At 39.7% G+C, this 15,262-nt stretch overlaps 1 protein-coding gene across 2 annotated transcripts in view; it reads left to right on the top strand.

Moving 5' to 3' along the window:
• Window positions 1–12,988, top strand: part of TMPRSS15 (transmembrane serine protease 15) — a 102,775-nt gene extending 89,787 nt beyond the window's left edge. For both annotated transcript variants that reach the window (XM_090031628.1, XM_090031629.1), the window contains 6 exons: window positions 1,097–1,146; window positions 1,480–1,654; window positions 7,471–7,652; window positions 7,931–8,026; window positions 11,812–11,951; window positions 12,833–12,988. In XM_090031628.1, coding sequence (XP_089887754.1) covers window positions 1,097–1,146; window positions 1,480–1,654; window positions 7,471–7,652; window positions 7,931–8,026; window positions 11,812–11,951; window positions 12,833–12,988 — 799 coding nt within the window. The remainder of the gene's footprint in view (window positions 1–1,096; window positions 1,147–1,479; window positions 1,655–7,470; window positions 7,653–7,930; window positions 8,027–11,811; window positions 11,952–12,832) is intronic.
• The last annotated feature ends 2,274 nt before the right edge of the window (window positions 12,989–15,262 follow it).

The following is a 15,262-nucleotide window of genomic DNA, read 5'->3' as shown; positions in this document are numbered from 1 at the left end:
GAAGAAGTAATTAATTCACAAAAGTTCCTAGGTGTTACACATTTCTGCAGGATCAGATATGTTCCCCTGTCACATTTCTGCACCATCGTTACCAACTTTCCTGGCAGGTGACTAAGTGCCCAGGGGGGGTTGCATGGTCTGATGAAGTATATGGAAATTTGGATAAAAACAACAGAATTTGGCCCTACCTTTGTAAATTACATTTTAGGGATTATGCAGAAGACTTGGAATAGAATGAGGCTGAAATGCAGAAATTATAAAATAATGGTAAATTACAATATTGGTTCAGATGTTGTTGTTACTGAAGAAATGCTTATATATATATACACACAATACACACACACACACACACATATAAAATCACGCTATTTTAATCTGTTTAGAAAAAGAGTGTAGAAAAACTTGTGCTGTAAACTCATCCTTGGCTGACTTCCTGTCCTGATATATTTTTGTGTGTATCAGATTTAATTGGTGGCACAGGCACTGTCCCAGTGCTCAGATTCATTACAAACTAAGGAAATAATATTAAAGCCTCTGGGTATCAGAAATGCTTGAGTAGTTTTGATCTGTGGTCTCTTGCTCTTCAGGGCTCTAGTTTTATATCTTTGCTAAATAATTCTTAAATTTCTATGTGATATGTGCCCACATATAGTCTACACAGTGCAGCAGCATCTCAATAAAAAGCTACACAGTATCTAACTTATTTAAAAATTCTTTGGTTACACTGATCTCTAGTGGCAAGACTTTGAAAACACCTAAAAGTCATCAGAAAAAACAGTTGCTTTTATTTTTAAAATGTTATATAGGGAGAGTTTGTTTCTCTAAAACGTTAGGCTACTCATTACTATAATATACAGTGTTTAATTCAGAGTCCTTCAAAGGGGTAACTTCGTATGCAATAGCCATGTCTTATATTTCCAATAGGAAAAATATATACTTCAGGATTGGGTACTGCAGCTAAAATACCATATATTACTGGTGTACTATTGCTGTCAAATAAGAAAGTTTGGTTGTGAAAAATAAGGTTAAATGAAGCTCATGTAGTGTTATCCAGTCTATATCCAGTTAACTGATTTGCCTGTGTTTTTTATTCTAGCAAACAGTGTCTCAATAATTTAGTGATTCATCTGCAGTGTAACAATAAACGTAAGTAAATATGAAATAATTTAACTTTCAAACTCAAATTATTCCAGTCCAGAAAATCCATGTATACATGGTATCAGTGATTTTAGTGGCAAAGTATAAGAGGTACTTGTACATTAATTAAAAACAGGAACATTTTGTGTTCTTTGAAATTACAATAAAGATCAGTCTAAGCCCAAAACAATTATTCAAGAGCTCCCATATATAAAGGATGATTTGTTCTAATCCCAGTTTTTAAATGGAAATCTTGGACTCATCTTTAAAAAATGATCAACTCATTTCAGATTCCCCCCACCTCCCCTTCTTTTTTTCTTTTTTTATGCTTTGTACTTTTAGCATGTGGAAAAACACTGATAACTCAGAAGAACAGTGCAAGGATTGTAGGAGGAAATGATGCCAACATAGGCGCTTGGCCTTGGATAGTCTCACTACATTATAATAACAGACATTTTTGTGGAGCTTCCCTTGTCAGTGATGAATGGCTGGTCTCGGCAGCACACTGTGTATATGGGTAATGTTTACTTTGTCCTTGAGTTAATACATCAATCATAATGACCCCTCCTCACAGCAGATGCAAGTACCCTGACAGAACATGGTTTGCACAGAGCAATTCTTGTACTTATATAGATTCCAACTGCAGAAAGGGGGCCTATGTCTGGATTTTTAATACTACACGATTTTTTTACAGCTGCTAAGTAAATTTTCATGCTTAAATTATTTTGTTTTTTAACCACTGTTACTGTTTATGCATTTCCAAACTTGAAAATGAATTATTTAATGGTTTAATAGACCCATCAGATAAATTATTCAGATCAAGTTCTTGAAAATCCTATGAAATAATAAAACCGCTTGGAATGCCATTAGTGGAAAGTAACTGGAATAAAAAGGGCAAATGTGTAACGGATTCTTGACATTTCTGGACAGGTGGTTAGCCATGTTAGTCTGAAGTCATGCAGAACATAGGGCAAGGTGGCACTTTAGAGACTAAAAGGTTCATAGAGGCATGCGTTTTTGTAGGCAACACTCTACTTGTTCAGATGCTTAGCCTCTAAGAGCATTTTTACACATGCTGTGGGAGCTGGAGGGGGAGCAGAGCTTCAATTAGAGTAGCTTCGAGAACTGGTCTAATTAAAGCATTGCTGCATCTCATGTATCAGTGTTCCCATGCTTTAAAATGGCAGTGGGGGTGCTTGAACTAAAGCTCGTTTGACAAGCTTTAGTTCAAGCACCCCTGCCACCATTTTTAAGTGTGAGGATAGGATATTGATACATTAGATGCAGGAGGCTGTTGGAGTATGGCAATTGCCAGCACATTGGAGCAGCCTCCATGCTCATGTATAGGTGCCCTAAGATGCCACTCTGCCTTACCTTTTGCTTGATATTTCTGTAGCTTTTTCAAACATTTCTCTCGTTCTTTTCCTTCTTCCCCATTTAAAGTTAATATTGTGATGATCTCGTGTACCACCAGGTCATGGTTTTGTTCCAATTTTTACATCAGAAAGTCTATAGCAATATGAGGATAACATGAAGTCAGTGATATGGACACCTGAGAACCCAGATCATCATTTAATTATGATCTGCATTGTTATTAGGCAGTGGAGACAGGCTCATGGTTCTTTCACTTGCTCTTAGCCACATTTCTTGAGCTATAAGAATATATATACATTTTTATACAGGAATATATAAAAAATAAATACATTTAAAAAAATGGAAAGCCATGTGTGTTTAAATATATGAAATTGACACTGAAATATTTATAATTAATCTATAAATAAGGGGGTGCTTTCTTTACACACTTCCAATTTAGCTTGTTGTGTAAGGAATGTTATTATATCTTATCAAGGTAGATTCCATGTTGTCTGAAACGTGATTGATCTGTACTGATGCACAGATCAGCTCAGAACAGGGTCTCCCAGTATGAATAGCTATTCATTCTTAGTGGTAGAGACTTCTCAGAAATGTCCTCTGCTAGAAGTCTTTCTAGAAGAAGGAACACTACAGACATTCAGCCTGCAGCTGCCCCCTCTCCCCTGCTCTCAACCTCTTTCCCAGACTGAGGAGTGGCTTCTCTAATCCTCCCATTCTTGGAAAGCAGGGAGTGGAGCAGCAGGGATAGACTCCCTAGCTGCATCCAGACAAGGATGGCTGTGCAGTATGTGGTGCCACAAACACATCTGCAGCACCACACACTACACACTCAGATGTTCTCCGCGCTGCAAAGGAGCACTGCCCATACATATACAGCTCAGCTTCTTTTTTTTTTCCCCACAGGTATTTTTGACCCCTGGATATCCAGAGGTCAAAAAATCCCGTGGGAAAAAAAAGCAGAGCTGTACATCCATGGGCAGCGCATGCCTCTCAAATGTGGAGCTGGGCCACCCAGAGTCGCTCTATGGCTGCCAGTCAGGCTCTGTGTAGCAGAATTGCTACTGCTGCAGCTCTGGGAGGACCCCAGGGGCCCAGGTAAGGCTGCTCGAGTCAGCCCAGGGCTGGCCCCAGCCTTCCCTACCCCACCCAAGGTAACTTGCTGTGCACCAAAGCACGCATGGCATGGGTGTTCCCAGGGGATGAGCAGCAGCAGTTCAAGGTGCACCACCACTACTTATTTCATAGACATCAGGGCTGGAAGGGACCTCGGGAGATCGAGTCCAGCCCCCTGCCCAAAGGGCAGGAGGTCAGCTGGGGTCATAGGATCCCAGCAAGATAAGCATCCAATTTACTCTTGAAGGTGTTCAATGTAGGTGCTTGAACCACCTCCGCTGGCAGACTGTTCCAGACCTTGGGGGCTCGGACAGTAAAGAAATTCTTCCTTATGTCCAGCCTGAAACGGTCTTGCAGGAGTTTGTGACCGTTCGACCTCGTCATCCCTTGGGGCGCTCTGGTGAACAAACGTTCCCCCAGATCCTGGTGGTCGCCCCTGATAAACTTGTAGGTGGCCATCAGATCACCCCTGAGCCTGCGCTTTTCCAGGCTAAAGAGTCTCATGGCTCTCAGCCTGTCATCATAAGATCTGTTTTCCTGACCTCTGATCATGCGCGTGGCTCTCCTCTGGACTCTCTCAAGCTTCTCCACATCCTTTTTGAATTGTGGAGCCCAAAACTGGACGCAGTACACCAGCTGCGGCCTCACCAAAGCCGAGTACAAGGGGAGAATGACGTCCCGGGATTTGCTCGAGAAGCATCTATGGATGCAAGCCAGTGTTTTGGTCACTTTATTAGCTGCAGCATCGCATTGCAGGCTCATGTTCATCTTGTGGTCAATGATGACCCCCAAGTCTCTTTCTTCTGTAGTGCTATCCAACATAGCACTGCCGAGCCTATAAGGAAGCTGCAGGTTTTTCCTCCCAAGGTGGAGAACCTTGCATTTTTCGGTGTTAAACACCATCAGGTTTTCGTCCGCCCATTTGCTGAGCTTGTCCAGGTCAGCCTGGATCACCTGCCTATCTTCTGGCATGGATGCTTTGCCCCAAAGTTTGGTGTCATCGGCGAACTTGGCCAGTCCACTCCTGACTTCAATGTCCACATCATTAATGAAGATGTTGAACAGGATGGGTCCCAGGACAGAGCCTTGAGGGACCCCACTGGTCACAGGGCACCACGATGAGTGACTGCCATCAATTACAACCCTCTGGGTCCGACGACGGAGCCAATTTCCCAGCCAGCAGATCATGGTGGAGCCAAGGCCACAACTGGCCAGTTTGGCCAAGAGGTGATCATGGGATACCAGATCAAAAGCTTTTTTGAAGTCAAGATATATGACCTTGTCCCCAGGGAACCAAACACTCACACCATTTGTAGACTCGGGCCCTGTGTTTCCCCAGACTGGGGACATCCTGCCTCTCTACTCTCCTCCCATAGACTGAATCATGAGCAGAGTGGGCCAGTGGGACAAAGCCCCCAACCCATTCCTCAGACTGGGGAGTCCCCAGTCTGGGAAAGAGGTGGGGAGTAGCAGGTAACTCCTCTACTCTCTTCTCAGTCCAAACTTGGAGGCAATTGGAGAAGACCAGTGCCCCCATACCTTCTCCAGACCACTCCTCTGCCCCCAAAGAAATGGAGCAGACTCCAAGTATTCAGTCACACAAAGGAAACTCTCTCACAGGTATCTTCTCACTGGAAGATCTTTCTCCTGGAGAGGGCATGTTTCCTCAAAGTAAATATTCAAGATAGATGTCTAAGATATATATAAAATAAACATTGAAAAAATCTGATTCTAAAAAGAATATAGAAGTTACTTTAGTATATGTAATTATCAAGCACTTCAGACTACTATGGGAAACGAAAAGCTGTACATTCATTTTTCTACCCTGCCACTCCCCGCCCCCCAACATTAGAGAGGATGGATATTAAAGGAGCATTTTGTTACATGGGAAAACAATGTAGTCCTTATTTTGGGATCAACAGAAGTGAACAGCTTTTCCTTCTGTGCAAGTTTTTTTAAACTCCCTTTTCCTTCCGTGTTCCTGGCCAGCATGGCATTAACTGCGCTATGGTACCCAGACACTACAAATCCAGAGAACCTGAATGCAGTCCTGATAGCATATTCTATATGCCTCAGTCTTGGGATTGTAGGATATGTAGGTTGACTTAAGCTCCTCTTCCTGTATTTTCCAGATTTAATAGATTTAACAGTAACTGAATGGCAGAACATCAAATGGGAGGGGGGTGAGCTGGGTAGGATCCAAGGCAGACTCAGAACACCTGTTTATTCTGTCCTATCCCCTGGGACCTGAGTGGAGGGTGAAGTAGAACAAGGAAGCCTTTCCAAAGACTCTGAAAAATCAAGGCAATTGGGAGTAATTGAATGAACACTTGTAAGTTCCTAGTTTCAACCTGGAAAACAGCAATTCTCCTGACAGAAATATAACACCTGCATGTCACCTGTCTTTCACTATGTTAAAAGAATGTCAGAAGGTGAAGCATGATTTAAAATGCTTTTCTACAATATGTTATTTTTACGTCTATAATAAGAGTTAAGGATGGGAGTACCCTGAGTAGGAAAACCACAGTAGATCCACCATTATATATAACTGGGTAGTAATAATAATAATAATACAAGGTGATTCTTCTTTAACTCTTGCTTAGGTAAGACCCTAATTATCTTCAGAGTTTCTCAAATAAAGTTTTACTGTATTTCATTGACTTCGCTGGGAGTATTTAATAAATAAAGGCTGCACGATTAAAGTCTTAGCTCTGAGCATTAAAGTAAAATGTAATTTAAATTGAAAAATCAGGAAAAATCTGTTCAGATGTTCCAAACTGACCACACTAAAAACATATTTATAATTTTTGGAAACCAACTCATATAAAGGGCACTTAAAACAAATCCAAATACATAGCAGTCTCTAAATTAAATAAGATGTATACAGCTCAGGAATAAATGAACGTGTCAAATTTTTATCACTTAAATATTGTGTTTCTGTTACATTCTAGTGGCTTTGTTTTTTGCTTTTATACAACTTATTTTTTTCCAGTTATAGGTGAAAAGACAAACTCATTTAAGTCTATCATGCTCCTGTGTAGCCTGGCAATGCTTAGTATTCATAGTTATATTATACCACCATATTTACTCAAATCTAAAATGACCTTGAATTTAAGATGACCCAAATAATTATTTATAAATTTAGAACTGAAACATTAGTTATAAATATTTATAAACTTGTTATCATTTTACATGTATAGAATCTAATTTTTGGACGGCCCTCCCCTCCTGCCCCCTAGCCTCTGCTCCCCCCACTCTACCCCAGTCTCTACTGTCCCCCTCCTTCATGCCATCTCTGCACCTGCAGCCTGTCTCCCCCTGCAGCTTGTGTTTTACAGAGCTGGTATAGACATGCTCTTATGGTACTGACACACATACGAAAAAGATGTGCACACACAAACCTCATCTTAGTATGCAATAAATATGGTAAATTTCTATGGGATGAAAAGGAGATTATGAATTTCATGGGGATTTTTAATTTATATGATTAAAGAATAGTAATATTTGTGTTGGAGTGTATCAATAATTGTGCCATTATCCAAGTTGTTAAATGTAAATATTGTACAATTACCTCCGTAGCAAAAATGTATCAAAAAGCCAGTAGTAATAAACTTTACATCAACAGTGCAATCAGAAAACTGTAAGCACTGTCAAATTACAGGATACTATTTCAGGTAATGTGACACAATGCACTATTTATAAATATAAATATAGAGAGAGTAGTTTATGTGTGTGTGTATTTACATACACACAGTCACAGGTTTAAAAGTTAACACATTTAATAGGGACATATTTCAAGATCTTCATTGTTTGTAAATAATTGTGAATATTCATTTTATTGTCTAGGAGGAATTTAATACCATCTAAATGGAATGCTGCACTTGGTTTGCATACTGTTTTGAATCTGACATATCCACAGACAGTAATTCAAGTGATTGATCAAATTATCATAAACCCCCATTATGATAAGCGCACAAAAAACAATGACATTGCTATGATGCATCTTCAATACAAAGTAAATTTTACAGGTAAGGGTATTAGTATTTTCTTATATGATACTTTTAATCTGCATGATTTAAACTGATCCAGCTGTAATTATCCTGATTTTATTTGGATATTACGGGATTATGGAATACATGTACTAGTTTATACAAGCCAAAGATTCCTTGTAGACACAGTCCTACACTATTTGGGAGCCTTGCCTAAATAAGGAAAGGAGTAATTGGATTGATGTGCATTTTGCTTAGTGATATAAAAAAACCCAGAATACTAGAAGCAAGCAAAATTGATTCATTTTCTTTCACAGATTACATACAGCCTATTTGCTTACCAGAAAAGAGTAAGGATTTTTTGCCAGGAATTAATTGCTCTATTGCTGGATGGGGTAAAACTACAAATGAAGGTGAGTCATCACATTTTGAAAACTATTATACTACACAAATTAATGTGGCAGATTCTGGTCTTGATGTCAAAAGAACTGTTTTTATTTTAAGATTTGAAATGATTGTTATGATCATCTGTTTGTGCAGAGAGGGGAACTGAGGTGAGAGATGTAGTGATGTGTTCAATATCACCCAGTAGGCTAGTGGAAAAGTAACTAGAGTAAGGAGTTCTATGTAAGGGAATAATATTCTATTGGCATGTCTACACGAGACACATTAGTGTACACTATCCTAATGTAATGAGCATTACAGGTGCACATCTACACGTGCATGCCCTTAATGTGCATTAAAAATGGCAAAATTAAGCTAATTGCAGAATCATATTCAGGCGTGATTAGTTAAAGCACATTAATGTATGTGTAGACATGACCCAGCACTAACTTAGTGCCAAGTCTGACCTGCCACTAGGGTAACATGGCAGGGCTGCAGGGATTGGTACTAACTTTAGTGACAAGGGCACTAACTTTAGTGCCAAGTCTCTGCATGTGTAGACACCTGCCAAAAATCACTTAACACACATTACCTTAATGTGCATTAAATTTAGTTGTCCTTAAATGCATGTGTAAACACTCCCTTTATGTCTATTACTTGTCAGCATATTAGTGAAAGGCACAAAGATGTGCATCTCAGATCCAGATTTCGAACACTAATCTCAAGGAGAATTCAGATGGAAGGATTTGTTTTCAGCTTATCTCTAAGAGGAAGCCATTCTCATTATTAGCTAATCCAAAATTTTAGTCTGAATGAGCACCTAGTTTTTCATATGTTGTACTATGATCATGTAGAAGTAGAAACCAGAAAAGAGGACGTAATGTTCTGAAAGACTACAGGGAAAGAGAACTGTTTATTGTACCCTGTTTCAAACTTAAAAACTGAAATTCAGGTTTGCTTTTAATGTTTCTGAACTAGGAATGGATGCTCTTTATGCAATGTCAATCTCCATTGCACCAAACAATGTTAATGGAAAGGAAATGTTATGTACACATTTTCTGTGGCAAATATTTTAAAAATCTCTCAAATACTTTTTTCTAATAAAATAAAAGCAAATATCTCACACAGGAATTTTTATGCCAGATTTCAGTCTGCATCTGATTTTTAGGTCATCATCACTGCTTGTTGCCATCCTTAGGAGTGCCTACATGAAACAGGCCACAGTTGTTATCACTTGTAGAGATATCCTAAGAGTATGCCTTGCACAGCTCATAGGTTCTCTTTCAGGCACATTTGTTGGTGCTTACCCTCTCAGAGCTTCTCCAAGGCAGCTACATTGCCTAATTGCGGGAACACAGTATATTGCATGCAGTGCAGGACCAAATGAAGTACAATATGAGGTGAGGTATGTTTCACCAAGACAGTGTAGACATGCCCTTATGATCCTGAGACGCACGCATGGAGAAACTGGGGTGGGGAAGATTTGATAACAGCCGTCAAATACCTGCAGGGCACTTATAGAAAGGATGGAGATAAGACTATTCTTTGTGGCTCTTGGAAACAGGACAAGAAGCAATGGCCTTAAATTTAGGTTGGAGATTAGGAGGAACTTTGTAACTATGTGGATGGTCAAGCATTGGAACAGGCTACCTAGAGAAGTCATGCAATCTCCATCCCTGAAAATTTTCAAGAACAAGTTATACAAATACTTCATGGCTTACAGATGATCTTTACTTGAGCAGGATGCTGGATTAGATGACCTTTTAAAGTCACTTCCATTCTACTTTCCTATGATCTACCCCTATGATCTTATACACAATGAAATTTTGCCACTTAAAAATGAGCAGACCCTTTATTGCAGTTGCACTGTACTGCCAATTCCACTGTTTGTTGATTATTACTACAGACAAGGCCAAATTTGGCTCTGGAGCCTAGAATTTTGCACTGAGACATAGATGAGGCTATACAGAGAAGTTAATGGAAGCACATGGTTTGTGAAGTATTTACTATTAGCAGTGAAGCTTATGCAAGAAAGACACTAGTTCATTTACTGGAGCTCAGGCAGGTTTCAAGGCTGGGAATTTCCATTTTGATTTGTAAAGCAAATATCAATCTGGAGTCACTGGGCACCTCTACACAAGATGCTTACTGTGTAGTAGACTAATTAACTGCATAGTAAATGTCTCTGCATCTACACATGAGCCCTTATTAGTTTGGAGTAAACTAATTTACTCTGCAGCAGGATAGTAATTGTAAATAAGCAGGACTAATAAACTCCGCACCAGCGCACATGACCTCCCCAGGCTCCCTGCCAGCCAGGGCTGCTCTGGCTCAGCTCAACATGCTGTCACCCCAGGCACACATGCAAACACACACTTGGGAGCAATAAACTCTGGAGCAATAAGCTCCAGAGTTTATTGTATTGCATTAATACATACATGTAGACGTGTCCAGTGAGAAATGTGCAGATGTTCAGCTCCACTTTTGCTGAGCTATACTCAAAATCATAAGGTTTGAACATAAAATAAGGTTTTTAACTGACCCATCAAAAGTCACATATAGTAAAATCCCTGTTATCTGGCACAGATAGGGAATGGGGGGTGCTGGTTACCTGAGGGTTTCTGGCCGGATGTAAAGCGGGGGGAGAGGGGTAGCAAGAGCTGCACAGGGGGTAGGGGGGAGTGGCTGGAGCCACTGCCTGAGAGTACAGGGCTCCTGGCTCTGACCCCAGGTGGGGTGAGAGGTGCTGGTGCCAGGATCGGGTCCCCCCCCTTTACATCCATCCGCGTGCCACTCCCCGCCTCCCCGCAAATTCCAGGGTAACCCGGCCACAGGCTGCTGCAGCAGGGTGGGAGGGATGCACACACAGCCAGGGAAGAAAGTGGTACAGCAGACTGGAAAGTGTTGGGGTGTGGTGCCATGTGCATCCCACTGCTGAAATTCTGTTTAACAGAGAATTCTGGTTAATAAAATCCTGAATAACAGGGATTTTACTGTAACATACTCCAAGCAACAGGGTCCAAGCCAATTTTTACTAGCTATGAGATCAACAAAAAAATAGTAATTTATCTTAATGATTTTCGTTAATGTTTCAGAAAACTCATTTAGTAGTTAGCTCTATTATAGAAACACAGAGTGTCATTACAGGTGCTACTCCAGTTTTATAGCAGAGTTGAACAGGAAACGTATCTTAATGGACGTGATGCAAGGATGGGACTCAGAAAGCTTGCACTAAATTCTTAGCTCAGCTCACCTCCATCCACAATCATGGATCCACATGATCTACTCATGCCTGACTTCCCTCTGTAAAAATGGGAATAATAATTCCCTACCTCAGAGAGCAGAAAAATCCATTAATGATACCATAGTGACAAGAATCTTATAAGATCCTAAATACATTTCAGTGGAGTTATACCAAAATAAATTGGAATAATACAGAGGTGAATCAGATCCTCTGCAGTGCTTGTAAGAAGAGTAAAATCCTGGAATTAGTGGCTGTGTCTACATGAGACATCAACTGTGCAGTAGCCCATGACTACTGCACAGTAGTGTCACATAGCAGAAAGCATGATGTGACACTACTGCACAGTTTATCTCAGGCTACCGCGCAGTCAGGGTTATGAAAAAGCCATTTGGTGATGCTACTACTCAGTAACTCTGCAGTGTTATTACTGCACACTTGTTTATACAAGTATTAAATGACTGTGCAGTAACAACTGTGCAGTCAGCATCTTGTGCAGACACAGCCAGTAAGAATGATGATTACTGAGTATACTATACATTTTGATCAGGTATGCTTTGTATTTTGAATAAGGTTCCCCTGCAAGCATATTGCAAGAAACGGAGGTGCCTCTAATAACAAATGAGAAATGCCAACAACAGATGCCAGAATATAATATCACTGGACATATGATGTGTGCAGGTTATGACAAAGGAGGAATAGATTCCTGTCAGGTAAATAACAACAATACATGTTCATTACTAATGTAACTCTGCTTCTAATTGCTAAATAACTCACAATCTTGTCTTGTACTCATTAAAACCTTACCAGTCACTGTCTGTGAGTGTAATTTCTTCTCACAGAGGGTCACCTATTTCATAATGTATCAAGATATATGTTTTAAACCTGGCAATCTATTTTGGACCCTCCTCCCATGAAAAAGAATAGGAGGGATGGGGGGAAACTTCAAATTGGATGAAAAGACTGGAAATGCTATGTATTGAACTACTTAGGTTTTGAGTGACCATCTCACAAAGAAAAAGTGCATGCTTCTGGAAATGAAGCACGCAGAGCTTAAATGCCAAGCTGATATGTCTGCAAGAAATCTCTTATGAGGAAAATTACAAAAGATATTGAGGCGTAGCCCCTTCTAATAGCACTCTCCCATCTCCTAGCAGGAAAGACTGATATAAAACCTTGAAAGCAGCAAAGAGTATTAAACAAGGGTATCCTCCAAAATGGTGGCAGGGTTGCTTTATCTAAAACTCATTCAATGAACATTAGATAAAGCATCCCCACCACCATTTTCAAGCAGAGGGATGCTGATGCGTGAGGCGCTTCAGGCATCTGGCTCTCAGAGCCGCTCTAATTAAAATGTGTCCCCCAACTCCTGGAGCACATGTATAAACACACTAGGAGTTTAGAACCACATACATTTAAAACACAAAAAACAATAAAGAGGTTGTTTTCCTTCAAGTATGTCTTCATGTGTGTCCTATTTCTCATGCATGAGAATAAGCTGTGGCATTCACAAAGACAAAACTTTGTGAAGAATGAAAATGATCTTAAGGATGGCAATTTTTTATTTTTGTGACCCTTAATTTTACTATTTCAGGGAGATTCAGGTGGACCCCTGATGTGTGAAGACAATGGCAGATGGTTTTTGGCGGGTGTGGTATCCTTTGGCTATAAGTGTGCACTGCCCCATCGTCCTGGGGTGTATGTTAGAGTCACAGAATTTGTGGACTGGATTAAAAAAATTATTAATTAGCTTGATTTAAAAATAAAAGATGGAAATACAGTTTCAAGGTAAATGTGGAGGAAAGAATATATATATATTCAATGTATAGCAGTGTAGCATTCAACCAATAAAAAAACCAAATAAAAACTTGTCTAAACATAAATTTGCAGCAGAAAAGGTTGAATATCAAGAACTCCCATCATTAATAAAAAGCATTTCAAAGCAGCACTTTTATCAGTGATTCTTAGCATTTTACATAGATTGTTATATAATACCTGATTTTACTGTGTCAACATTATTCATTAATAACTTGAAAAAATATCCATGCCTGATGCACTAAGGAAGCTTGTATAACAAAGTCCTGGAAGCAATACAAAAAATAAATTCCAGGCCAAATACGTTTGCAGTTTTTATGCTCTCCTTCCCAATGGTCATTCTCATTTCAAAGCATAGTGAATTCTGCTGAACACTTCCCACACATCAAAATGAGTTTCTACACTTGCTGTTTAATCTGAGATCATGACAGATTTCATATCTCAGCTATTTCAAAAAGCTTTGAAATGAATTTTATACGTAGATGGTGTGTAAATCAATCTGGTTGCTTTATAATGGATAAACTGATCCTCAGCCAAAAATTATCCTGAGTGTAACAATTCTGGAATGAATGCTGTAAAACAAAGGGTGAATGTTGTGCCTTATACTTTCTTTTTTGGCAAACATCCTGGTAATTACTACTGAACAAACTTCAGATATGTGCCTGTGTGCAGGCATATGCATACACACAAAATTAAAAGCTCTTTTTTTCATAAAGTTTAATGTTCTAAAAGCATCTAATGAACATCAGCCAATTATGCAAGTTGAAAAAGAATGAAGCAAATTGCTTCCTTGGTATATGAGCTGATTTAGGTCATCACCCTAGTCGTTTTAAAGCATTTTTCTGTTATATTAGTTAGGGTGAACAGCCTATTAGATTTCAAATGGGGGAAGTATTAATGTGCTTCACAGTTTTAATTTCTTGGGTTCTTCTCCAGATATTGTTTACTTTAAATGTCAATAGAAGTCTCCATTTGTTAATCATTTTATGTATGTTTTTTCAAACAAAATCACTCTAGTGATATGGTATATTTGTTTCTGATTGTTGGTTGTTATAAATTAATTCAACTCCAGTTAATTCATGAAGCCACATAAAAGTTCAAAATATTATTAATTTTTTATGTTGGACTTTGCACTGATGCTTATGCAACTGAGTGTTCCTGCATAACTGAGCCATAACTGAGTATAATGTCTTCTGAATAAGAGGCTTATTGCTGTTAATATGATATATGAACACGAATCAAAGTTTTCACAAAGTCTTTTTTCTTTTTTTTTGCTTCAGCAGCTAAAGTAAAAATTATGATGATGATATTCGGTATCAACCACAATTGAAATATTTCAGTGTTTTCGGTTATTAAGAAAAGACACTTTAGCTTAAATTAAATGTTTTGTTTGCCACAAAATGAAGTGGATTTTTTTTTTCTTGGATGAAGTGTTTTCTTTCTTGGAATTGTTGATAAAAGCAAAGGACTAGCTTCACAAGGGGACTTATGCACCGTTTATAAAAAACAGCAAAAGGAAGAGAAGTGGATCTATACATGTAGCCAAGAAGTTAGAACATTTGTGTGGGGACAGGCTATGTGGGTTTGTATCCTTCTTCTGCCTGGTTTAAACCTTTATGTTCAGCGCACATAAACCAGTCTGAAAATGGCTGAAACCTATTTGAGATAAACCTGGTGGAATGTAGTATCAGACTTAACTGATTTGGGTCAAACTGGTTTATCCAACATCTGTCCCAGACCCCTTGCTGGTTTAAGATAAACCAGGCTCCCCCAGCAACCAAGCATGCTCGCTGGGCTGGGAGGGGCTCTCTAGTCCACAGCAGGGCCTGGCCCCTCCCCTCTCCTCCCTGGCTGCAGCTCCCGTGAGACAGCATGGTGCTCCCCCCTCCCCCTCACCACTCCCTGCTAAACAAGAATTCCTCCCTCCCCTCTGCCTTGCTGAGGAGATGTCTGTGTATTAGCTAGTAGACCACATGCTGGCTAGGTCCCTGCTGAATCAACAGGCACAATCAACAGAAAGCTGATAATATCCCTTTGTTGTTTTCTTAATTGGGTGATAAACACTTTGTTAGGGGATGATAAATATTGTTATCAATTCCTTGCTGGGCTAATCAAAGCATCCTGTCAGGGTCTGGCCATGCCCCCCTCCCTGCCTCATCTAGGTCAGTGCTATGAAAGGGATGGGAGGGCTGCTCTAGTGCCCCCCCTC

The sequence above is a fragment of the Crocodylus siamensis genome, chromosome 1 (genome assembly GCF_052110815.1).
Source record: "Crocodylus siamensis isolate JL-2025a chromosome 1, ASM5211081v1, whole genome shotgun sequence".
Taxonomy (NCBI): domain Eukaryota; kingdom Metazoa; phylum Chordata; order Crocodylia; family Crocodylidae; genus Crocodylus; species Crocodylus siamensis.
This window is presented reverse-complemented; position numbering and strand designations above follow the sequence as displayed.